This window comes from Mya arenaria, chromosome 4, assembly GCF_026914265.1.
Source record: "Mya arenaria isolate MELC-2E11 chromosome 4, ASM2691426v1".
Lineage (NCBI taxonomy): Eukaryota > Metazoa > Mollusca > Bivalvia > Myida > Myidae > Mya > Mya arenaria.
This window is the reverse complement of record NC_069125.1, coordinates 63328948-63354202: the sequence shown is the minus strand read 5'-3', so window position 1 is coordinate 63354202 and position 25255 is coordinate 63328948. Positions and strand designations below refer to the sequence as shown.

General features: G+C 41.4%; 2 protein-coding genes across 3 annotated transcripts; both read left to right on the top strand.

The window, feature by feature from the left end:
* Positions 1-478: 478 nt before the first annotated feature.
* Positions 479-20702, top strand: LOC128231784 (protocadherin Fat 4-like). Of its 2 annotated transcripts, none has more exons than XM_052944979.1 (23): positions 479-616; positions 854-925; positions 5691-5846; positions 6052-6121; positions 6278-6423; positions 6634-6813; positions 7137-7258; positions 11464-11662; positions 11988-12149; positions 12709-12855; positions 13735-13860; positions 14014-14190; positions 14397-14596; positions 15114-15339; positions 15517-15635; positions 16342-16483; positions 16795-16926; positions 17196-17334; positions 17621-17688; positions 18481-18593; positions 18860-18935; positions 19236-19443; positions 20019-20702. In XM_052944979.1, the coding sequence occupies exons 1-23, from the start codon at positions 568-570 to the stop codon at positions 20158-20160; spliced, it is 3171 nt and encodes a 1056-aa protein (XP_052800939.1). In that variant the 5' UTR covers positions 479-567; the 3' UTR covers positions 20161-20702. The 2 variants fall into 2 exon arrangements, with proteins under 2 accessions (XP_052800939.1, XP_052800937.1); XM_052944977.1 differs by having other exon boundaries at positions 20016-20702.
* On the top strand, positions 20674-25182 carry LOC128231786 (cytochrome P450 2J4-like). Its single transcript, XM_052944981.1, has 9 exons — positions 20674-20883; positions 21367-21503; positions 22304-22529; positions 22976-23102; positions 23325-23484; positions 23769-23905; positions 24109-24205; positions 24482-24688; positions 24880-25182. The coding sequence occupies exons 1-9, from the start codon at positions 20690-20692 to the stop codon at positions 25053-25055; spliced, it is 1461 nt and encodes a 486-aa protein (XP_052800941.1). The 5' UTR covers positions 20674-20689; the 3' UTR covers positions 25056-25182.
* The last annotated feature ends 73 nt before the right edge of the window (positions 25183-25255 follow it).

Genomic DNA, 25255 nt, shown 5'->3' with positions numbered 1-25255 from the left:
TAGAATTGTCAATAAGAGCTAGTATGAGGCGTATATATATAATTTTCCATGATCAAGATATTACTTTGTCGCTGTCTTAGCTGAGATAACCCGTTTAAAAATAGCGCGTTTAACTGGGATTGCGTGGTAGACAAACCCTGAAAATTTCGAAAAGGAAAATATGCAAAAACTGCGAAAGATACATGTGTCGTTACAAGCGATGTGATACATCTGTGAGTAAGATTCAATGCGTCGTACACAACGATATCAATTTTATATAAGTTTTGGACAATTTTCTTTTTTTACTTTCAATTGAATCATCTGGTGTCTGGTCCCTTTTGAGCTGTGCTAGTATTTGTTTTGTAGATTGTGATTATGGTGTAGTGTTTCATATAGCTTTGTTTCAATTTTCACTCTTTCGCCCAATAGTAAGTAGATTTTTCTAACAGAATCATAAAGCGTTTAACTCTATTGTAACATAACAATGGACTTTGATTGATAGTAGTTTTTTTATTTCAAAATACATTTACAGTCAAAGTCAGAATCATGCAATCGCTTATTTATAATAAATAATGCTTGATTTCCAGAATGTTGTGGACTTTGTTACTTCTATCCTTTACTCGTGCAGAAAGAGCAGGTACTTTGACACCCAACATCGGATTTTTTATACCAAAGCCTCGATGACGTGCAGGGAAGGACTAGGATACCATTCGTTTGCCAAATAGTTCAATGTTTTATCTTCACGTTTTGGATATTCTTTTGATATTCGCTCAATATCAGAAAAAATAATTAAATTTAGGTTAGCATTTTCATAGAGTATGCTTTTTAAGCCTGGTGATAGCTGTCATAATATATCATGTTGGCTTTTTCCCAGGAATTCAGCAATGTTCATCTGAAGTTTTCGGACCCAGCGGACCATCATCTGGAGGCACGGCTTCAACAAATGGTGAGTGCGAAAACATATTTCGGAAGTCCTTTGCTATTTTCTGGCATTGCGAAGGACTTAAAGTGAGTAAACTTTTCCAGCATAAAACTTGTTCTTTAAACAACGCAAATATTGCCTTCTGCACTGGTAGTAAAGTGTGGTAGGGCATGCCAATATTGCCGTCTGAACTGGTAGTGAAGAGTGGTAAGGCATGCCAATATTGCCATCTGAACTGGTAGTAAAGTGTGGTAGGGCATGCCAATATTGCCTTCTGAACTGGTAGTAAAGTGTGGTAGGGCACGCCAATATTGCCTTCTGAACTGGTAGTAAAGTGTGGTAGGGCATGCCAATATTGCCTTCTGAACTGGTAGTAAAGAGTGGTAGGGCACGCCAATATTGCCTTCTAAACTGGTAGTAAAGTGTTGTAGGGCATGCCAATATTGCCTCTGAACTGGTAGTAAAGTGTGGTAGGGCATGCCAATATTGCCTTCTGAACTGGTAGTGAAGAGTGGTAGGACACGCCAATATTGCCTTCTGAACTGGTAGTAAAGTGTGGTAGGGCATGCGAATATTGCCTTCTGAAGTGGTAGTAAAGAGTGGTAGGACACGCCAATATTGCCTTCTGAATTGGTAGTAAAGAGTGGTAGGGCATGCCAATATTGCCATCTGAACTGGTAGTAAAGTGTGGTAGGGCATGCGAATATTGCCTTCTGAAGTGGTAGTAAAGAGTGGTAGGACACGCCAATATTGCCTCTGAACTGGTATTAAAGAGTGGTAGGACACGCCAATATTGCCTCTGAACTGGTAGTAAAGAATGGTAGGGCATGCCAATATTGCCTTCTGAACTGGTAGTAAAGAGTGGTAGGACACGCCAATATTGCCCCCAGCACTGATAGGAAAGGGTGGTAGGGCATGCCAATATTGCCTCTGAACTGGTAGTAAAGAGTGGTAGGGCACGCCAATATTGCCTCTGAATTGGTAGTTAAGAGTGGTAGGGCATGCCAATATTACCTTCTGAACTGGTAGTAAAGTGTTGTAGGGCACGCCAATATTGCCTTCTGAACTGGTAGTAAAGTGTTGTAGGGCACGCCAATATTGCCTTCTGAACTGGTAGTAAAGTGTTGTAGGGCACGCCAATATTGCCTCTGAATTGGTAGTTAAGAGTGGTAGGGCACGCCAATATTGCCTTCTGAACTGGTAGTAAAGTGTTGTAGGGCATGCCAATATTGCCTTCTGAACTGGTAGTAAAGAGTGGTAGGACACGCCAATATTGGCCCTCAATATTGGCCTCTGAACTGGTAGTAAAGTGCGGTAGGGCATGCCAATATTGCCTTCTGAACTGGTAGTAAAGTGTGGTAGGGCATGCCAATATTGCCTTCTGAACTGGTAGTAAAGTGTGGTAGGGCACGCCAATATTGCCTTCTGAACTGGTAGTAAAGTGTGGTAGGGCATGCCAATATTGCCTTCTGAACTGGTAGTAAAGGGTGGTAGGGCATGCCAATATTGCCTTCTGAACTGGTAGTAAAGGGTGGTAGGGCATGCCAATATTGCCTTCTGAACTGGTAGTAAAGTGTGGTAGGGCATGCCAATATTGCCTTCTGAACTGGTAGTAAAGAGTGGTAGGGCACGCCAATATTGCCTTCTGAACTGGTAGTAAAGTGTGGTAGGGCACGCCAATATTGCCTTCTGAACTGGTAGTAAAGTGTGGTAGGGCATGCCAATATTGCCTTCTGAACTGGTAGTAAAGGGTGGTAGGGCATGCCAATATTGCCTTCTGAACTGGTAGTAAAGGGTGGTAGGGCATGCCAATATTGCCTTCTGAACTGGTAGTAAAGTGTGGTAGGGCATGCCAATATTGCCTTCTGAACTGGTAGTAAAGAGTGGTAGGGCACGCCAATATTGCCTTCTGAACTGGTAGTAAAGGGTGGTAGGGCATGCCAATATTGCCTTCTGAACTGGTAGTAAAGTGTGGTAGGGCATGCCAATATTGCCTTCTGAACTGGTAGTAAAGAGTGGTAGGGCACGCCAATATTGCCTTCTGAATTGGTAGTAAAGTGTGGTAGGGCATGCCAATATTGCCTTCTGAACTGGTAGTGAAGAGAGGTAGGACAAGCCAATATTGCCTTCTGAACTGGTAGTAAAGTGTGGTAGGGCATGCCAATATTGCCATCTGAACTGGTAGTAAAGTGTGGTAGGGCATGCGAATATTGCCATCTGAACTGGTAGTAAAGAGTGGTAGGACACGCCAATATTGCCTTCTGAACTGGTAGTAAAGTGTGGTAGGGCATGCCAATATTGCCTCTGAACTGGAAGTAAAGAGTGGTAGGGCATGTCAATATTGCCTCTGAACTGGAAGTAAAGAGTGTTAGGGCATGCCAATATTGCCTCTGAACTGGTATTAAAGAGTGGTAGGGCATGCCAATATTGCCTTCTGAACTGGTAGTAAAGGGTGGTAGGGCATGCCAATATTGCCTTCTGAACTGGTAGTAAAGTGTGGTAGGGCATGCCAATATTGCCTTCTGAACTGGTAGTAAAGAGTGGTAGGGCATGCCAATATTGCCTCTGAACTGGAAGTAAAGAGTGGTAGGGCATGTCAATATTGCCTTCTGAACTGGTAGTAAAGAGTGGTAGGGCACGCCAATATTGCCTTCTGAACTGGTAGTAAAGTGTGGTAGGGCATGCCAATATTGCCTCTGAATTGGTAGCTAAGAGTGGTAGGGCATGCCAATATTGCCTCTGAACTGGCAGTAAAGTGTGGTAGGGCATGCCAATATTGCCTTCTGAACTGGTAGTGAACAGTGGTAGGACAAGCCAATATTGCCATCTGAATTGGTAGTAAAGAGTGGTAGGGCATGCCAATATTGCCATCTGAATTGGTAGTAAAGTGTGGTAGGGCATGCGAATATTGCCATCTGAACTGGTAGTAAAGTGTGGTAGGGCATGCGAATATTGCCTTCTGAACTGGTAGTAAAGAGTGGTAGGGCATGCGAATATTGCCTTCTGAACTGGTAGTAAAATGTGATAGGGCATGCCAATATTGCCTCTGAACTGGTATTAAAGAGTGGTAGGGCATGCCAATATTGCCTCTGAACTGGTAGTAAAGTGTGGTAGGGCATGCCAATATTGCCATCTGAACTGGTAGTAAAGAGTGGTAGGGCATGCCAATATTGCCTCTGAACTGGTAGTAAAGAGTGGTAGGGCATGCCAATATTGCCTCTGAACTGGTAGTAAAGTGTGGTAGGGCATGCCAATATTGCCTTCTGAACTGGTAGTGAAGAGTGGTAGGACAAGCCAATATTGCCATCTGAATTGGTAGTAAAGAGTGGTAGGGCATGCCAATATTGCCATCTGAACTGGTAGTTAAGTGTGGTAGGGCATGCGAATATTGCCTTCTGAACTGGTAGTAAAGAGTGATAGGGCATGCCAATATTGCCTTCTGAACTGGTAGTAAAATGTGGTAGGGCATGCCAATATTGCCTCTGAACTGGTAGTAAAGTGTGGTAGGACACGCCAATATTGCCTCTGAACTGGTATTAAAGAGTGGTAGGGCATGCCAATATTGCCTCTGAACTGGTAGTAAAGTGTGGTAGGGCATGCCAATATTGCCTTCTGAACTGGTAGTGAAGAGTGGTAGGACACGCCAATATTGCCATCTGAACTGGTAGTAAAGTGTGGTAGGGCATGCCAATATTGCCTTCTGAACTGGTAGTGAAGAGTGGTAGGACACGCCAATATTGCCATCTGAACTGGTAGTAAAGTGTGGTAGGGCATGCCAATATTGCCTTCTGAACTGGTAGTAAAGAGTGGTAGGACACGCCAATATTGCCTCTGAACTGGTATTAAAGAGTGGTAGGGCATGCCAATATTGCCATCTGAACTGGTAGTAAAGTGTGGTAGGGCATGCCAATATTGCCTCTGAACTGGTAGTAAAGAGTGGTAGGGCACGCCAATATTGCCTTCTGAACTGGTAGTAAAGAGTGGTAGGGCATGCCAATATTGCCTTCTGAACTGGTAGTAAAGAGTGGTAGGGCATGCCAATATTGCCTTCTGAACTGGTAGTAAAGAGTGGTAGGACACGCCAATATTGCCTTCTGAACTGGTAGTAAAGAGTGGTAGGGCATGCCAATATTGCCTTCTGAACTGGTAGTAAAGAGTGGTAGGACACGCCAATATTGGCCCTCAATATTGGCCTCTGAACTGGTAGTAAAGTGCGGTAGGGCACGCAAATATTGGCCTCTGAACTGGTAGTAAAGTGTGGTAGGGCACGCAAATATTGGCCTCTGAACTGGTAGTAAAGTGTGGTAGGGCACGCAAATATTGGCCTCTGAACTGGTAGTAAAGTGTGGTAGGGCACGCAAATATTGGCGTCTGAAGTGGTAGTAAAGTGTTGTAGGGCACGCAAATATTGGCTTCTGGACTGGTAGTAAAGTGTGGTAGGGCACGCAAATATTGGCTTCTGGACTGGTAGTAACGTGTTGTAGTGCACGCAAATATTGGCCTCTGAACTGGCAGTAAAGTGTTGTAGAGCACGCCAATATTGGCCTCTTAACTTTGGGAGCGGAAATTGTATGACCATACAAAGGGAATACTGTTCACTGCTTATAGTAATTTTCCAACAGTAAAATGAAATGAAATGTAGTAGGCACTCCGAAAGATTTGATTGAAAGTCGATTTTTTTAATTTGTAGTTGTAAACTGATATAGTTGCATGGATGTTAGTCAATCCTGAAATAACTGTGTTATTTTGATATATATATATATATTAGTGTATACCCTTTCCCATGCAGAGAGTTACCTGATGCAGGACGCGTTGTTCCAGTTCACGTGCTGCGGGGTCCTCAAGGAGGTTGTGTTTATGGGAAATCCCACTGCTGGGCTCAATCTCCAGATATGGCGGCAGAACGGCTCTGCAGAATTCCAGCTCATTAGCTCAAACATATACAGTACTTTTATGTTTATAAATCGTTTGGACAACATAATTCGAAAGAACATGAACTATTGCTGCTCCGTTAACCCTATTTTGTGCATGTAAATGTTGATACAGCGCTTTTTACTATCTTCGATCTTTCTTCGATCATAGTGGGAAAAAAATCTCAGTAAAACGGTTACAATATAACATTTTCTAAACGTTAAATGATAAAATTACAGCGACTCCCAGTCCAGTGACTCCCGATGATGATAAAAAAGTGTCATTTCGCGAAGGGGACCTGATCGGATGGTAAGTTGCAAAGAGGGGCAGCCAATATCATATATTTATATATGTCTGAACTGAATCTAATATCACCATTAATTGATATTCTTGCTTGTGTGTGCAATACTTATTCTTTCGCAATAAAAAAAACGAAAACATTATCCCGAGTCAACCCCTCCACAGGTCGGGATCTGGTGTCGAGTACGTCACCGACACGACTGTATACTTAAACTGGTACTCCGGAAGCGCCGTCAGCACTACTCACGCCTGGTATGGCGAGGATGTTGAGCCCAACCGACTATTTCAGGTCAAGGTCACTGCTGAGCAATGTAAGGATGTTTGATGCAAGCGGTTTTGTTTAGGGATAGATGCTTGTACCGCAAATATAATTTTACGAATTCGTAATATAAGCAATGCTTGACTAAACTAACTGCTGCACTACTGTTATTAAAACACATTGGGTTTGCTTGGTTACAATGTCTGTTTATGAAAATCAATAGTCATTCATGCAATATGCTTATACAACCAATGGTTTTCAGCGACGATACCATACTTTAGAAATCTACCAACGAAACTTCAACTGAGAGACACCGAGGTTCAAACAGGAGGGGTGACCCTGATGACCCTGTCTTTCAATGACCTTGACCCGGATGATAACGATGGAATAACCGTTACAATGGCGCCTGAATGGAGTGACCTGTTTGAATTGACCGCTTCCGGTAAGTCGTACGAGCACCAGCGGGATTAACAAGCCGAAATACAGTGCTACTTAAGTGATAAACAATGCCCTATTTTCATTCAAAGCTTGTGTTACGTTTTCCCTTCATCCATACGAGTTCGACCCGGCCTGTGACTTAGTACCTTGACGTTGAGCAATACATAAAAGTGATAAACAAATATTCATGTGATCACCGAATTAACATTTATGTCAGTTAATTAAATTTTTATATGAAAGCGGGTTTTTTTTGGCCCATGCACTTCTTAAGCATTTCCAAACATATCATTAAAAAATCGCGTTTCATATTATATTTATCCATCGCAGACGTAGTTCAGACAAAAGCTAGCCTGGCGGTAGACACAGAGTATCTGGTCGTGTTTCGGGTGGAGGAGGCGCATTGCGGTCTGACCGCTTCCAGTACACTGACCGTCATCGTTACAGACAGCGTACGTAATATGACCACAATAGTTCATTGCAACATACAGGATGTCACCATGTCATGCACCGCCTGCAATAACATCTACCGGCCACATACATCGTAACCATTCTCCAGAACCCTGCTCGACAGCGTCACGGGGAGCGTATGTAACGTCACCAAATACCATCGTCGCTGACAATTAAAGTAACGTCACAATGTCAAGCAAGGATTCGAGTTCTCTAACCGGTACCGTCAATGACAACATACATAACGGGACCAAATATGTAACTTTACAGTCACAATCACTGACAACGTACGTAACACAACCATGCACCGTTCCATGTATTCTCATTGTAACCGTAACTGACCTCATACGTACCGTCACCATGTCCAGCCTCATGCACTATGACCTTCACCGTGATTGACAGCGTGCATAATTCCACCTGTACCCGCCTTATGCACACTTACCTACACCGTGATCTTGACAGCGTGCATAATTCCACCTTTACCCGCCTCATGCACTCTAACCTACACCGTGATTGACAGCGTGCATAATTCCACCTGTACCCGCCCTATGCACATACACCGTGATTGACAGCTTGCATAATTCCACCTGTACCCGCCTTATGCACTCTAACCTTCACCGTGATTGACAGCGTGCATAATTCCACCTGTACCCGCCTTATGCACTCTTACCTACACCGTGATCTTCACAGCGTGCATAATTCCACATTTACCCGCCTTATGCACTCTTACCTACACCGTGATTGACAGCGTGCATAATTCCACCTTTACCCGCCTTATGCACTCTTACCTAGACCGTGATCTTCACAGCGTCCATAATTCCACCTGTACCCGCCTTATGCACTCTTACCTACACCGTTATCTTCACAGCGTGCATAATTCCACCTTTACTCGCCTTATGCACTCTTATCTTCACCGTGGTTGACAGCGTGCATAATTCCACCTTTTCCCGCCTTATACACTCTTACCTACACCGTGATCTTGACAGCGTGCATAATTTCACATTTACCCGCCTTATGCACTCTTACCTACACCGTGATTGACAGCGTGCATAATTCCACCTGTACCTGCCTTATGCACACTTATCTACACCGTGATTGACAGCGTGCATAATTTCACCTTGACCCGCCTTATACACTCTTACCTTCACCGTGAACTTGACAGCGTGCATAATTCCACCTGTACCCACCTTATGCACTTCTTACATACACCGTGATTGACAGCTTGCATAATTCCACCTGTACCTGCCTTATGCACTCTAACCTTCACTGTGATTGACAGCTTGCATAATTCCACCTGTACCTGCCTTATGCACTCTAACCTTCACCGTGATTGACAGCGTGCATAATTCCACCTGTACCTGCCTTATGCACTCTAACCTTCACTGTGATTGACAGCTTGCATAATTCCACCTGTACCTGCCTTATGCACTCTAACCTTCACTGTGATTGACAGCTTGCATAATTCCACCTGTACCTGCCTTATGCACTCTAACCTTCACCGTGATTGACAGCGTGCATAATTCCACATGTACCTCCCTTGAAACTTGAAACTTGTTTATTTGTTTAAACGCCTAATTTTATAAATATACTCAAAGGCGTTGTACACAGTAATGTAAACAAATATTGTGTCTACTATAAAACATGAAATCGTCATACTCAAAAGCGTCATATACCACTACGTGAGTACTGTGTGGCCCATATTTAAGATTATAGTAGAATATATTTTTAAAATATACATGAAGGAATTAAATAATATAAAAATAAATAAATGCTGAACAAAACAGAAAATGATTTGGGTCAAAACAGTCCGCCCACCAACACTGTGTTCATTTAGAATAATGCATAGTAGTCCCTGAAGTAATGCGTTTTCAAGTTTTTCTTAAAGCAGTCTGAAGATACCGAGTTTCTGATGTTACTTGGAAGCTCGTTCCAGAGTTTCGGACCAACGGTACTGAAACTCCTATCGGCGAAAGTCTTTCTTTTATTGAATGGTGTTTTATAACGTCCTGACGTTTGTGTTGAGCGTGCACTCTTACATCCACCGTGATTGACAGCGTGCATAATTCCACCTTTACCCGCCTTATGCACTCTTACCTACACCGTGATCTCGACAGCGTGAATAATTTCATCTTTACCCGCCTCATGCACTCTTACCTACACCTTGATCTCGACAGCGTGCATAATTTCATCATTACCCGCCTTATGCACTCTAACCTACACCGTGATAGGAAGCGTGCATAATTTCACATTGACCCGTCTTATGCACTCTAACCTTCACCGCGATTGACAGCGTGCATGATTCCACATTTACTCGCCCTATGCACTCTTACCTACACCGTGAGCTTGACAGCGTGCATAATTCCACCTTTACTCGCCTTATGCACTCTAACCTACACCGTGAGCTTGACAGCGTGCATAATTCCACCTTTACCCGCCTTATGCACTCTAACCTACACCGTGAGCTTGACAGCGTGCATAATTCCACCTTTACCCGCCTTATGCACTCTTACCTACACCGTGAGCTTGACAGCGTGCATAATTCCACCTTTACTCGCCTTATGCACTCTTACCTACACCGTGAGCTTGACAGCGTGCATAATTCCATCTGTACCCGCCTCATGCACTCTAACCTACACCGTGGTTGGAAGCGTGCATAATTCTACCTGTACCTGCCTTTTGCACTCTTACCTACACCCGTGATTGACAGCGTGCATAATTTCACCTTGACCCGCCTTATGCACTCTTACCTACACCGTGATTGACAGCGTGCATAATTCCACCTTTACCCGCCTTATGCACTCTTACCTACACCGTGAGCTTGACAGCGTGCATAATTCCACCTTTACCCGCCTTATGCACTCTTACCTACACCGTGAGCTTGACAGCGTGCATTATTCCACCTTTACCCGCCTTATGCACTCTAACCTACACCGTGAGCTTGACAGCGTGCATAATTCCACCTTTTCCCGTCTCATGCACTCTTACCTACACCGTGTGTTTGACAGCGTGCATAATTCCACCTTTACCCGCCTTATGCACTCTTACCTACACCGTGAGCTTGACAGCGTGCATAATTCCACCTTTACCCGCCTTATGCACTCTTACCTACACCGTGAGCTTGACAGCGTACATAATTCCACCTTTACCCGCCTCATGCACTCTTACCTACACCGTGAGTTTGACAGCGTGCATAATCCCACCTTTACCCGCCTTATGCACTCTAACCTACACCGTGAGCTTGACAGCGTGCATAATTCCACCTTTACTCGCCTTATGTACTCTTACCTACACCGTGAGCTTGACAGCGTGCATAATTCCACCTTTACCCGCCTTATGCACTCTTACCTCTACCGTGAGCTTGACAGCGTGCATAATTCCACCTTGACCCGCCTTATGCACTCTTACCTTCACCGTGAACTTGACAGCGTGCATAATCCCACCTGTACCCGCCTTATGCACTCTTACCTTCACCGTGTTTGACAGCGTGCATAATTCCACCTGTACCCGCCTCATGCACTCTTACCTTCACCGTGATTGACAGCGTGCATAATTCCACCTGAACCTGCCTCATGCACTCTTACCTACACCGTGTTTGACAGCGTGCATAATTCCACCTGTACCTGCCTTATGCACTATTACCTTCACCGTGTTTGACAGCGTGCATAATTCCACCTGTACCCGCCTCATGTACTTCTTACCTTCAACGTGATTGACAGCGTGCATAATTCCACCTGTACCCGCCTCGTGCACTTCTTACCTTCACCGTGATTGACAGCGTGCATAATTCCAACTGTGCCCGCCTCGTGCACTTCTTACCTCCACCGTGATTGACAGCGTGCATACTGCCACCTGTACCCGCCTCGTGCACTTCTTACCTTCACCGTGATTAACAGCTTGCATAATTCCACCTGTACCCGCCTCGTGCACTTCTTACCTTCACCGTGATTGACAGCGTGCATAATTCCACCTGTACCCGCCTCATGCACTCTTACCGTCTCTGACAATGTACGTAACTCCACCATGTATAGCCTCATGCGTTCTCACCACGACTTTGGGCGGGTCTACCTTTGCCATGGAATGTGATCATGAACCTTAACTTAATTCCTAATTAAAACCATGATATCACATGTTTATGAAAAAACACACACCTTTACACCCCATTTTAAACTATTATTTTAACATTCAGAGGTGACACATGTGTTGACAGGTGCCGTATATTACGAACCTGCCGTCATGGACGACGTTGCATGAGGACGCCGAGGACGAGACGCTTCTGTACACAGTAACAATGTCCGACCCCACCGACCAGCCCATGTGGTGCAAGGGAGACTGGAGCAATATTGGTCAGCCCCCCTCCGACACGCCCTTTATCGTCAAGATGATATCAACCGCAGCTGGCTACTCAAGTACAGTATATAACTATTTTTGTTACTCGTTACTTCGCAAAGAAGAGCTGTTAGGAAATTATGAAACACATTGTATAACAATAGTATAATTTTACTTATCACTGAACAAGTGCTTATCACATGGTGATACATGTATAATTATTAATAATATGGACTAACAAAGTTGGCACCCTGTGACCCACAGCGTCACATTTTCCAACCTGACCGTAATGGTCCAACAACGTTCACAAACAACGTGCCAAACACGCATTTAAACGAAATAAAAACAGTCCTCATGATCTTTTTTATCACCCTTCGTCTTCAACCTTGAATTATTTATCATCAGGGGCTGGGATTTACCTTATTGAAGACCCGAAACTGGACTTTACCGAGAAATCCACCTACACACTCACCATTAAGTGTTACGACACGAATAAAAACGAGGCGACCGGGACATTTTACGTTAACGTGCTGGAAAACAGGGAACCGATATTCACCAACCTAGATAGTATGTATTAATATGTCTAATCCCACCTGCAAATATAAAAAGTACAAATAAAATATAAATAATGACTATTTGTAGGTAAACATCATAAAAATACATGTGTAGGAATACGATAATTCCATATTTCGGCGTAAAAGATGCACTCTTACTCCCAGATCAGGTTTACCACAATTAATAATATTGTTTTAATACTCCAATCAGGATAAATAAATGACGGAAACAATGGTTCTTATGAAGGATGCCGAGTTAAATTTGTAAGATATGAGCACAAAACACGTTATTTCTACCTTATGAGACTAAAGGAGATCACAGTTAATCTTTTAGCATTCACCAATCATTTAATATTTTTGCGCTTTCTGCTTTTAAATACACGGTTACAATCTTGTTATCAGTAATCAATATTTTCCATAAATGCATGCTTTAGTTAGTAGTTAAACGTTTATCAGACAAAATTGATGTTTGTTATAGATGCATGGTATTCGTACCTAAATTCGATGGCATTCAATGGCGATGATTGCGATCCCCGAGCCTTTTATCATATCTAATTGTCTTTCGTTTTAAGACATGGTTGAAATAGACGCTACACTGTCGATCATCGGAGACACCATATTCACCATCTCCACCACGGACGACGAAAACGACCAAAGAACGTTTGGCAGCGTTTCTCCATCATGCGACAAATCGTCTTGTCCCTTCGCCATATTTGACTGTAATCCTCATGATGATTTACATGGATATTTACATACATATGTACTTTATTAATTCTTTGTAAGAACTCAGTGTGTGTATTCCACGTGATAAATTACGTCATATTTGCTACGACGGAAGGCATTTGCTTAAAATGAAGACTTATCAAAGATAACTTTTAATTTACAACACCATTTTAAATGAAACAAGGATCAGTCTATGCCGCTTAAAGCGCCCCGCATTTGTATTATTTCCGAAATTTGTTGAGGTCATTAGTTTCATCAAACACTTCGACAACCTGTTTCCAAAATAATGTTTTGACAGTGCTCCGTCAGACGGCCGTATTGTGAAAGGGTTTGTCGAAGAGTTTTAGGAAACTAAACTCCTAATCAAATTCTGGTAAAAGACCGAAGGTGGGGCCCGTAAGCGGCGTAGACTGCGCTATGTTTCATTTAAAATGGTAAAGAAATAGTGAAGTTATCTTTGTTCATTTTTTTTCCAAATCAAACTATTGCCTTCCGACGTAGCATTTATCACGCAATTTATCACGTGGCATACACACACTGGAACTAGTTGCGGTGAAATGGCCAAAGCCAAAGGATTGAGTTAGAGTTTGAACTTCCGTACTTTATACTATATTTTATATAGCTTTAAAGGAAATACTTGTTGTAAAGGTTTTTGATTTAAATATATAGATACTGGAATTAAGTGGCTGGTCATTTTTTCTGTTCTTTGCATTCATGTATTTTTCATAGACTGACGTCGGTATAACACAAATCATTTCAATGGTTATTCCAATAATAACTGAAGAAGGGTAAAACACGCGAAATTAATTTACATCTGCATACTAAGTTGTTATGACAATCATAATTATTTATTAGAGTTTTGTTATATTTCACAGCGGGTGAGGTGCGGGTGACGGATCGGCTGCTAACCTTTTTGGTCGATTCTCCGTACACACTAACCATCGCCGCCACCGACCGCCGTGCCACGATCACCGAGCGCAAACTTAAGATATACATCAAGAGTAAAAAATCAAAACATCTGTGATTAATCGGCCTTTCAATAGATATGTAGCAGTATAACAACAGCTTTACCATAAATTAAAACAATATTAAGCTTTTGTAAATAAAAAATGCAGCTACAGAAGCAGTGACCAGTTTCTTGTATTTGTTTTTAGACAATAATACGAAGCCCAAATTCTCCAATGCCGGAGTTATGATTGACGTGAATGAAAACAGCGCGTTGGGCAAGTCCGTCTACCAGCTGTCGGCAACCGACGACGACGGCGACACGTTATCTTATTACTGGTCCATACAACAGTCAGTCGGATACCAGTTGTTTGAAATCTCTTCAAGTAAGTCACATATTATTGATTGGCTTATGGGCGATGGATTGGCTGGTATTGCACGTGCACGTAGTCCGCATCCGTAGTCCGCATCTGTGTGGTCATCAATCACTAGGACCGTCAATCATTAAACGAAATGTTTGCCTTTTTAAATAGTTTGATTGAATGGCCTTTACTATTGCTTGAACACTTTCAATTGCAGCTTTATTTTTCAGGCGGAGAAATTACCACACACTCCTCTAACAATATCGACTTCGATGTTCTCACTTCAACCACATTGCTATTGAACGTTGAGATAATTGTGTATGACACAAAGGAACAAGCAACGGACACTTTAACTATCAACATCGTGAACGTCAACGAGGCACCAACGTTTATCCAGAAATACTACATGCTGACGGGAAAAGAAGGCGCCGTAAGTACAAAATGTTCGGTATATTGCGTGATTTCGAACTATAGTCGAACTCATTTCACACTCAAATCACGTCAATTCTATGATGGAACACATGTTTAGCGTATGGTAATTTAGTGGCAATTATATATGTTCCTTATTAAGCTATACTTCCGTTTACTTGGTATGCAATCATATCACGTTTCCAACATAAATGACGCAACTCCATTGGTCCAGGATTGGTCACGTGGTGACCCCATATTTTTCAATATAGGGTCACCAACTTTATATCGTACCAAAATGGCGTCTATTTTCCGATTCCGATGAATAAATGAAACATTTAAACATGTTAACAGGTCGTCGACGTGATATATACGTTACGGGGTTAGTACGTGACCCAATATGGGATATACGGGGTGCATGATATGGTTTCCTTTGCCCCGTATATCCCGTATCAGGTCACCTTATAATATCATGAATAAAATTGCAAATGATAAGCTTTAAATTAAATGCAATTTCCTTTATTTTGTTGCCCCTAAAGGCTGGTACGTTTTCTGAGGCTCCGGTTGTATCAGCAGTTGATCCCGACGACAGCGACACATTGACCTACAGCATGGACTGTGGATCATACAGCAGCTACCTCACTATCGCCGCTGATGCGACGACGGTTAGTTTCCTGTCGGAGTACGACCTAGACGACGCCGCCGCCAACCTGCCCACGCTCCTCGTGTGCTCCCTCGTGGTTAAAGACGCTTCAGATTACAACGGTACAGCGTAATGTCGTCTTGACTGATATAATTATGATATTTTGTGTAAGAAGCGTATATGCCCAAGACCAACAAGACACCTGGTAGGGCGTTTTCAGCTCAAACACGTTGAACAAACTACGTATGCTGTCGATAATAGTAAATATTTTCACTGATGTTTAATTGTCTGTCTTACAGACACGGCTAGTATCTACATCACCATCGAATATGACAACGACAACTCGCCAGTGTTTGACCCTGCCTCCTACCAGATCACAGTGCGCTCCGACACACCGCTAGGATTCATGGTCCTTATGGTAAATTCATTTATTGAGCTGCTGCAACACGGATGTTTCAGCTACATATAAAAAAACACAAGCTTAAATGAATTTTACTCGAGTCCATAAATACTATGAGCCTATGTTGGATGCCATGACAGAGTGACTGGGGACTCTAAACAAGAAATGCTGCCACTTGTAGCGCTAAACAACTTCACCCATTCATGTCATCATTTTGTTATCTCCTTCTTCAAAGAAGCTGGAGTAAATTGCTTTGCACATGTCGGTCCGTCAGTTTTGTCGGTTGGTAGACCAAACCTTGTCCATTTGATGACCCCTATTTACCTAAAGGTCAGTAGATCAAATGTCATGTCAGAGTCATGAGGTTTGTCATGACCAACAGATGATCCCTATTTGTTTATAGGTTAGTAGGTCAAAGGTCATGGTCGCGATGACAATGGACACAAAAATCTTGTAGATAGCTACAGAATGCATGTTCCTACGATCCTCAAACTCAGTAGGGAGGTTGGTAATGATCTGCAGATGACGTTATATTTAATGCGAAATGACTGTGCCTTAAGAGGGCCTAGTTAAATTACAAAAGATAGATTGTGCTTTAATAACGGTTATCCCTCCCGTGGCTATCACAGCTCATGTTATTGTTCGTTTAGTGCGCCATGCGTGTATTAAATATACATATTAAAATTAAAGTTTGTTTAATCCCAGGATAATATGTGCGATTCAGGTAACGGCGACAGATGCTGACCGCGGTGATGATATCCCATTGAAGATGACGTTGGACCAGTCTCATCTGGGCGGCACGTATTTCGTCATTGACACGGATGGGTCCATACACGCCAACCAAAATCTTACGGATACGAAGGAATGTAAGAGTATTAACCAAATAAAACTGCTATACAATTATGCAGTGCACACTATGTTTGATACAATCGTTTTCGCTTGTTAGCAAACCTCTCAAAGATACATGCCAATAAAGGCATGACATATATTCGACAGCATGTATTATGTTCTGTTTTGCAATAAATTGTAACCTTCATAATTACTAGTATACGTTTATTCATGTCCATGGTTTGATCCCTTGAATGTAGAAAACAATTCATGGTAACGTAGCATTTGTCACCTTATATTATCCTATTCTCAAATCTCTTCCATTTATTATTTGGATTTATATTCAAAGTGGGCACAAAGACGATAGAAGTACAGGCGGAGGACCCGGGTGGGAACACTGCAACGGCTGACATCATAATGACGTTCGTGGACGCCTCTGTTACCCCCGTGGTCGTCGACGACAGAGACAGGACGTTTATAGGTACGCTATTCAATAGCATAACACAACTATACTTCTGTTACACTCATTTTCGACCAAGTTAATGAACAACGTGTGAAAATAATATGTTTAAATATTCGTTTAATTGAAATGCACAGGTTCTATACATAATCTTCTTCCGTTTAGCAGAAAAAATTCACAATATAACGAATATGGAGAAAGGGTAGGGAAATATGAATCGTATCGATTGTTTATGAACTGACTTACAAGGTGTGTGCTACAACTTCTCTATGTATGTACCCTGTCTACAGAGGATTACCGAAACGTGTGGTGGGTGTCCCTGTGTGTCGTGACTCTTACTGGATGCGTCTTCCTCCTCCTGTGTATGGCCGCCCGCCGGTACCTCAGGCGCACACAGCCGCTCATAGACATCAACAAGTTCTTCATCAAGTAAGCATTAAACAAAACATTAGTGTTATATCGTTTCATTTGTTGCATTTATCGTTACAATACCGAGCCGTTGTTTATATTGGTAACGTGTGTGGTATTAAAGCATGTTTTTGCTGTTTTGAGGGCACCTTATTAGTTCTCATTTTCACTATGTATGAAATGCGTGACGGTCCTTACAGTTGTAATCTTTGTTAAATTTGCTCGAGATTTCTTGTTCTGGTTTTATTACCGTTGTTTTTAAAGCACTTAATTTACTACGAGTTACCACGAAAAGGTATTTTTACAGATTTAAACGCGAGCGGAAGCCAGAACCCGAAACATTCAAGAAGAAGAAATACGGAGGACAAAAACAGCGTAAGACTTGCACTCAAAATTGTGTTTGTATTTCTCAGTAACCGTTCTTTCTACAGCTGTTTTCGCTCAAAGAATACGCGAGTGTCGTCGTTGGCGGTGCCGGCGGTGCAAACACTGCTATAGTCGCATTACAGCGGATGGTTAGTTGGTAACTGGAACTATATAAGCTCACTAATACACACTTAACGAGTTTTGAGGCTTAAACCGAGAAAACAGAATTGCATTGTTATACAGGAAATAACAAAAAACAACAGTTTTTCCACTATATATTTGAGTATTAATATGGCAACTTGAACATGAGGAAGGTGGGATCAAGTGGTATTTGGATGTCTAAACATAAGCAAAAGACTTTGCGAAACTCTACCTATGTTACCAGTGTAGACACGCATGTGCGTAGAGCAGAGTCGATAACATTAAAACAAATGGAATAGCGCACTTTGGGCCTCGAACCTGATCTGCAACTGGCTCAGTTCTGCACCCCGACAAAGCAAAAGTTAGCATGCTATAAAAAGCTGACAGAGTAACGAAATATCGGGTGGCGGCGGCTTTGCCTTTTGGCGGTTTACCCACCCAGATATTGTATTACGGGAAACATAACGTAACACTTGTCAACCTATTCTTGTTGACTTTAATTTTATTTTATGGCATTTTTGAATAAATGCCCATTATCAATGAACGCAGTGCGTTTCTTGTATTTTTCCTACATACGTTACTAGTTCAACCGGCTTGCGGCCGCCTTTATAACATTATAAATGAGCAATATATAAATAGCACAACCATATATCTTTGTAGCCACATACCGCCACATACACAGCAACGAGATACTGGTTGCGTCCCCGACCCCCGTCGAAACAACCGACAACCTGTCAATGCGGGTCAACAGCGCTCAGAGCGGGCGGATTTCCGTTAGTGCAGACATTTTTGTTGCATAGCTATATATTATTAACATGGTGATTCCTTAAAATATGATAAATGCGAGAACTTGTAGTCACAGTTTTGCATCTAATATTGAATATCTAAATAAGTCCACTTATAAACACACCAAGAAAGTACATGTATGTCATTACTGTCAACCTTTCATGGATGGTGCCACAAACGGTGGGGAGGGGAGGGGGTGGCTTCCTATCTTGTTAACATTGTTATTGTGTTTGTTTTATTCATTATATTGCAGGTATCTGATGTTAAAGTCAAAGAAGATAAGACAAAAAAGAAAGTAAAGACTGAACCATCATGGATGGATGGGACATGTAAGTGATTATAAACTTTTAAAGCAATCTTCAATTCCTCTATAAACGCTGATTGTTTTATAGACATGTGTATATATTACACAAGCCCATACGTAAATACTCGTTTGACGGTAGGACTATTTGATGATAACACTAATTTTTTTAACTTTCAATTGTGTATTCTAAATATTGATGTTAAAATGTTTTAAAAGCACTTCAAATTGATTTGGTGTTTAACGAACATTCAACGGCACCGTGACAAACTACATAAATTAAATGTATTTGTTTAAACAATACTTAATAAATTACTGGTACGTTTAGCTACACCTTCGGCCGCCAAGGCGCCGGTGAAATCGATTGCGCATGCGCGTTTGGAAGACTGGGAGTATCTCAACCCCCATCGGTCGACAAAGCCGGGCAATACGAGCGTCCCATACACGCCCTCCGAGTACATCGCCTCCTCCAAAAATGCAGGTAATGGAGGTACCAAGCCGACCACAGGGGAGGGGAACAGCAATGGAAAGAAAAGGTATGTTGCATATGGAAGGGGTTATCCACCAGTTAATGAATGCTGATTTTGACATTTTTCATCTTTGTTTGAAATTGCATTCGTCTAAATGGTAAGTGCCCACTTATGCAATTTCTTTTTAACCTATTCGTCATGCACCAGTCAATTGTAACCACGTCCCTCAAGGTTCGGAGAATAGCGGGGACTTGGACTTTCGGTCCAGCCAATCCCGGGTAAAATCCCTGTCCTGCGGGGACAAACTGCTGGTAAATTCCCCGCCAAATGCCTCCGCACCCCTGGATACCTAGGTAAGGCCCATTCCCCGCTTTTTTCGGCGCAAAAACAATACCACCGCTATCACTCGGCACTGCGGGGCATTTGGAAGGAAAAGCACGGCCCATTTCCCCCGCCATCCCCGGTATACCCCCGGTCCTGGAGAGGGAGGGGGGCGTGGTTACAATCGACTTGTGCATAAACGATAACTACCTATCCTTCTTTGCTCTGTTCTTCTTCTAGAGATTAATTGAGTTTCCTTAATTGCATAACTTAATACTTAACGCAAAATGTTATTTTAATGTATTTTGTCGTTTAAGCAGCCTGATGAAGTCACGGGTGCGTGTATCTCCGTCCCCGGGGCCCCTTGACCACACAATGGACCTTAACGACGACAACGACTTCCGGTCAAAGCGCCTTTCCATGACGTCCCCAAGTGCCGACGAAGTCCAAAAACGCCACTGATATTTAAAATTGAAAACAACAACATTTCAATCAGAGACTAATTTGGGTTTTAAAAAATTACATCTGACAAAATTGCGTGGCGTTCTTTTTCAGAGAGTACGCCAATACATACATTTTTATTATTATGCTGCTGATTGAAAATTGCGTATGCTTATCTTAAAACGCTTCAGTTTTTCCATTATAGATCTCAAAATACTTAAATTAGGAAAATCTGAAATGGTGATATGATATTAACAAATATGATATACATGTATCGGATCTAACTTTACAACGCTCACTAAATTGTTTATTAATTTAGCCTCGGCAATGTTCTCAGAGCTCAGAGCTCAAACATGTATATGACTTTTATCATGTTGTTAAATTCTATCATTGTTCTTATCTAGAATAAACTGGATTGAGTCATAGGAATTGTCGGCCTTTGTTGTAGTGCATGTATCTTTGACCTGGTTCTTCTGCATGCGTTCGTCAAATGATTTTACTTGTTAAGCTGTGTTACAACGACCAGACTGTTACGATTAAATGAAATAAAATGTTGGAATACGCATGGCTGTTTCTTTTGACATTACTGGTCATGTTGATAGTTAAATACTTAGGAAAACACCGGAACTATCCCCCGGGTCCGTTCGCCTTGCCGGTGGTGGGAAATGTACGGATGTTTCAGAAGGATCCGCAGGGATACAAGAAGTTTACTGCTCTCGCCCACACTTATGGGAACGTGTACAGGTGTGTAACGTGTATAAAGGCCAATATGTATGTTTATGGATAGCTATGTTACGCTGTTTTTTTCGTTAATTCCAAAACTACGTGTATCAAAACTCAGCTGATATGATCTATTGACCGAAAAATGGTTATAATGGCACAGCTCGGATGGATGTAAACAAAACAGTTGTGAAACTAAATGTTATGCAGTGACAGCTTTTAACTGTAATTTTACTTATTATAATCAAAACTAAAGATTACAGAATTGTAAATAAAAAAAATGATTTGTTATATTATACATACGCTTTAATACGAATAAGACAATAAATGCGACTACGACGAATACGACGATGATGATTTCGATAATACTGCTGATGAATACATTTACTAACAAATATGGCGAATGGTTATTAAAGCTGCACTCTCACAGATTGACCGTTTTCCGCATATGTTGCATTAAGTGTGCAAAATATATATTGATAATGTCTTAATTCATTTACTGACCAGGTTGTACTGCGGTTCGACGATGATAGTTATGCTAAACGGATACGACGCTATCCACGAGGCGTTCACGCGCCAGGCAGACGTGTTCACGGACAGACCACAATTATTTGCGCCCCTTATTGGCGTTTCCAAGGGAACCGGTACAATGCTACTTATTTAAATGCAGACTTGATTATCCAATAAGCCATGATCACGTTGGAGATGAATAATAAACGCCGACCTGAAATGTGCTTGTTACGGAAATCATGTTACTGTTTAAATCTATGTTCTTAGCACCCAACGTCCCTACTTGTGTTGATATATATATATGTCAAAACTCATGCACTACAGCAAATCTAGTGGGGATAATATCTCAGCCTCATTAAACGCGTGTTATTTCCTATGGTGGTATATTACTGCCGTAAGATAACCTGATAGCGTTCGCTATGACGTTAATTTTTTCACAGCAGAGATATCATCCTTCCCAACTGTCATTTTCCTAAATGTAAAGAATGGAATTATGTCTTCATACATGTAACACGCAATAACGCAAAACAATAAACAGGCTTGAAAGTGCCCATAACTGCCACCTAGCTATTACCTTTTTTATGCTGTTCAACACTAACAGGTTATCTATTTATGGTTTGCGAATTTCACTTAACATAATAAGTAACATAATAACTGGTCAACTACACAAGATTCGCGTTAACGCGATTTTTTTTTTACTAGATAGCTAGATAATAATCACGAACATTAAGTGGTAAACACGAAACAATTCGCGAACGTTATCAGGTTATCTTATGACAGTAATATGCCACCATAGTTCCCATTTGATACACCCTGACATATGTTTAAACGATTTAACTAATTACTGCACACCCTGTTACTTCTGCTTTCCTAATTATTGCGTTGCATTTGGCATGCTTGAAGACACATGCAATATTCCACATTGTAATTAAAGGGTTGACGTACAACAGCGGGGACGCATGGAAGACACTGCGCAGATTCACGTTACAAGCTCTCAGAGATTTTGGTGTGGGAAGGATGACCCTGGAAGAACGAATTCGGGAGGAGATCGAGGTTCTATCGAACATAATGAAAGAGGCGAATGGTAATCCCATCCGTGTGAAACCGTACCTTCTATCAGCGGCGACTAATATCATATGCAGCGTCATGTTTGGAGCGAGGTTTGTGCGAATTAAGATCAAAGTTGCACTCTCACAGTTTATTGTTTTTACAACTTTTTTTAAAACTTTTTTTGTCTTGAAATGTGCGAATTTGTGCGTAAATATCTCCCAAAGCCAGTGATAAAAGACTGCTGCCAAAGGATCAGATCGCAGAATTTTTTTCTCAAAACGTTTAATTTGTTGGAGTGCAGCTTTTTAATATGTTGATGTCAAATATAATGTTCATAAACAGAGTATGTTCGTAAACAATAATACTGCATCGTCTGCGCTTTCTCTTGAACTATACAGCATGGCGCCAAAACAAATTCGACTCTTGAATGGGGTGGCAATAACTGTGTTTCAAAAATGAATACAAAGGTAGGCAAATACTATTCTTTTGAAAGAGAATAAAAATCTAGATTCCGTTCAAACATTTGTTGCAGTCATTTCTTTTCGAAACATAACAGGTTTGACTACAACGATCAAAGGTTCATTGAGCTGACAGAAGTTCTAGATGGCATCTTTAAACTGAATGCACCTTTTGCCAAGGAAAACTTCTTCCCGTTCACCAGAACATGGAAGTCGGGGAGAGAAGTACTGATTTTCATCTGATCTATATATGGTTATACTGGCTTTTAGTGAGTAAGGTTGTTTCACGCAAGCTCTAGTTTCATTACAATTGGATTGACTCTTCGCCTACTTACTGCAAGGCTAAAGATCGCAAAGCAAAATTGCATACACAATATTTACATATAACAAATGGTTGTTTTTCTTCTGAAATGTGAAACATCTAAGTATCAAAACATAAACTTGCAGCTGATATCAAAGAGGACAGCGGCGATAGAACGTGTGAAGAGGTACCTCTCGGAGACGATTGGAGACCACAAGGCATCGTTTGACAAAGACAACATTAGAGACTTCATAGACCTTTACCTTAAGGCATCGCGTGAAGATTCTGAGCAACAACTGTTTACAGGTACGGCTTGAATTTGTGGTGTTCATCTGAAAGTATACTCATATTGCTTGTCTTGTTGTTGTTGTTTTTAGACTGGTAGGATTGAATAATAATTTACAATTAAACATGGACACACACAGACACTTACTTTACACAAGTATGTGTCGGCATCTGATATTACGTCTAAGCATTTAAAGAACATTCGTTCTCCTTAATTCTGTCGATCTTATCGAATTATTTTACCTTAATTTCAGTCACATGAACCATTTTGGAAATGCTTATCTTAACACATATATACGTTACAGAGGCGAACGTGTACAAGATCATAGTGGACCTCTTCTTGGCGGGTGGTGAGACGACGGGAACCAGTTTGGACTGGGCCCTGCTCTACATGGTAGTACATCCACGCGTCCAGGAACGCTGCTTCGAGGAGATCAGCATGGTAAGCGTAGAGCATAATAATTATTGGACTTTAATGGCTAAAATGTTCAGTTGGAACTGCTTGTATACCGTGGATAGACATAGTTTCATGGTGTATGCAATCTTGGTGTTTTAATGAATATGCAACAAACACAAGCGTATGTGCAGCACTACGTATGTACCATTGTCTCTTTAAATATAAATACAATGTTTATTTGAGTGCAGGTTGTTGGTACTGGCAGACCGGTTTGTGTCGCAGACAAGAATGCTCTCCCGTATACACAGGCCACTTTGTTGGAGATCCAAAGAATTGCAAACACTTGTAAGATATCAACAGTTTATTTATTTATTGTCATACGCTTTACTTGTAAAATATATTCGAAGATGAATATTTTTCAGCAAACTGTAGCATGTGGATTATTTTCAAATTATTAGAATTTCTTGCACGTTTATAAGATTCAGTTTCTAAATACATAAAAAAGATATGGGTTCTATAACATATAAACTTGTGTAAACTGCAATTGCTATTTAATTATACTTATAAACTTTTGAAGAATGTCTTTACCAGGACGTAATTTTATTTTCCTCCACATTTCAGTAACCTTTTCTCTTCCACACGTTGCGAACTCAGACTCCACCTTGTTTGGTTACACGATTCCAAAGGGTTCCATAGTAATTGCCAATTTGTACTCTGCACATCAAGACCCAAAATATTGGCCTGATCCGGATTCATTTAGACCGGAGAGGTTTCTGAATAGTGATGGAAAAGTCGCACGAAAAGACGGAATGGTCCCCTTTGGAAATGGTGTGTTTTAAATCGATATAGAAGTGAAATCATGGTTAAGATATGCAATGTCCTGGTTAACCAAAGAAATATGAATGTGATGTTTGATAAATACAGAAGTCATAACGGATGTACTGTTTTTTGGCAGTACGCTTATCAGCGATCCTGTCTTATCATACTTAGTCATGTCTTTAATTCTATTTTTATTATAGGGCCTCGACTGTGTATTGGTGAACCGCTTGCAAGAATGGAACTGTTTCTGATATTCACCAACCTGCTTCAGTCTTTCCGATTTTGTCCTTCACCAGATACAGAGTATACCCTTGAAGGAACCCAAGCTTTAACATTCACCGCATTGCCCTATGACATTGTTGTTAAATCGCGGTGAGAGGAGCGGATCACCACCAAAACTATGTATCACAGCAGTGTTGGATGTGGTGAATTTCCAATGTTCAAAAATGTATATTATGCAATGATTATATGCAGACTTTTAATAAACTTCCATACTGAATGAGGTTTAAAATACTTTGTTACACTGATACACGCAGCCTGTATTAATAAATGGAAATGTGCGTAGTATGCTCAATA

Coding starts and splice junctions, on each gene's coding strand:
- LOC128231784 (XM_052944977.1), top strand. CDS start 568: ATGTTGTGGACTTTGTTACTTCTATCCTTTACTCGTGCAGAAAGAGCA. Junction 14,191..14,396: donor GTTGTTTGAAATCTCTTCAA/GTAAGTCACATA, acceptor TTTATTTTTCAG/GCGGAGAAATTACCACACAC. Junction 18,936..19,235: donor ATCATGGATGGATGGGACAT/GTAAGTGATTAT, acceptor TGGTACGTTTAG/CTACACCTTCGGCCGCCAAG.
- LOC128231786 (XM_052944981.1), top strand. CDS start 20,690: ATGTTGGAATACGCATGGCTGTTTCTTTTGACATTACTGGTCATGTTG. Junction 20,884..21,366: donor ACTTATGGGAACGTGTACAG/GTGTGTAACGTG, acceptor TTTACTGACCAG/GTTGTACTGCGGTTCGACGA. Junction 24,206..24,481: donor CCAAAGAATTGCAAACACTT/GTAAGATATCAA, acceptor TCCACATTTCAG/TAACCTTTTCTCTTCCACAC.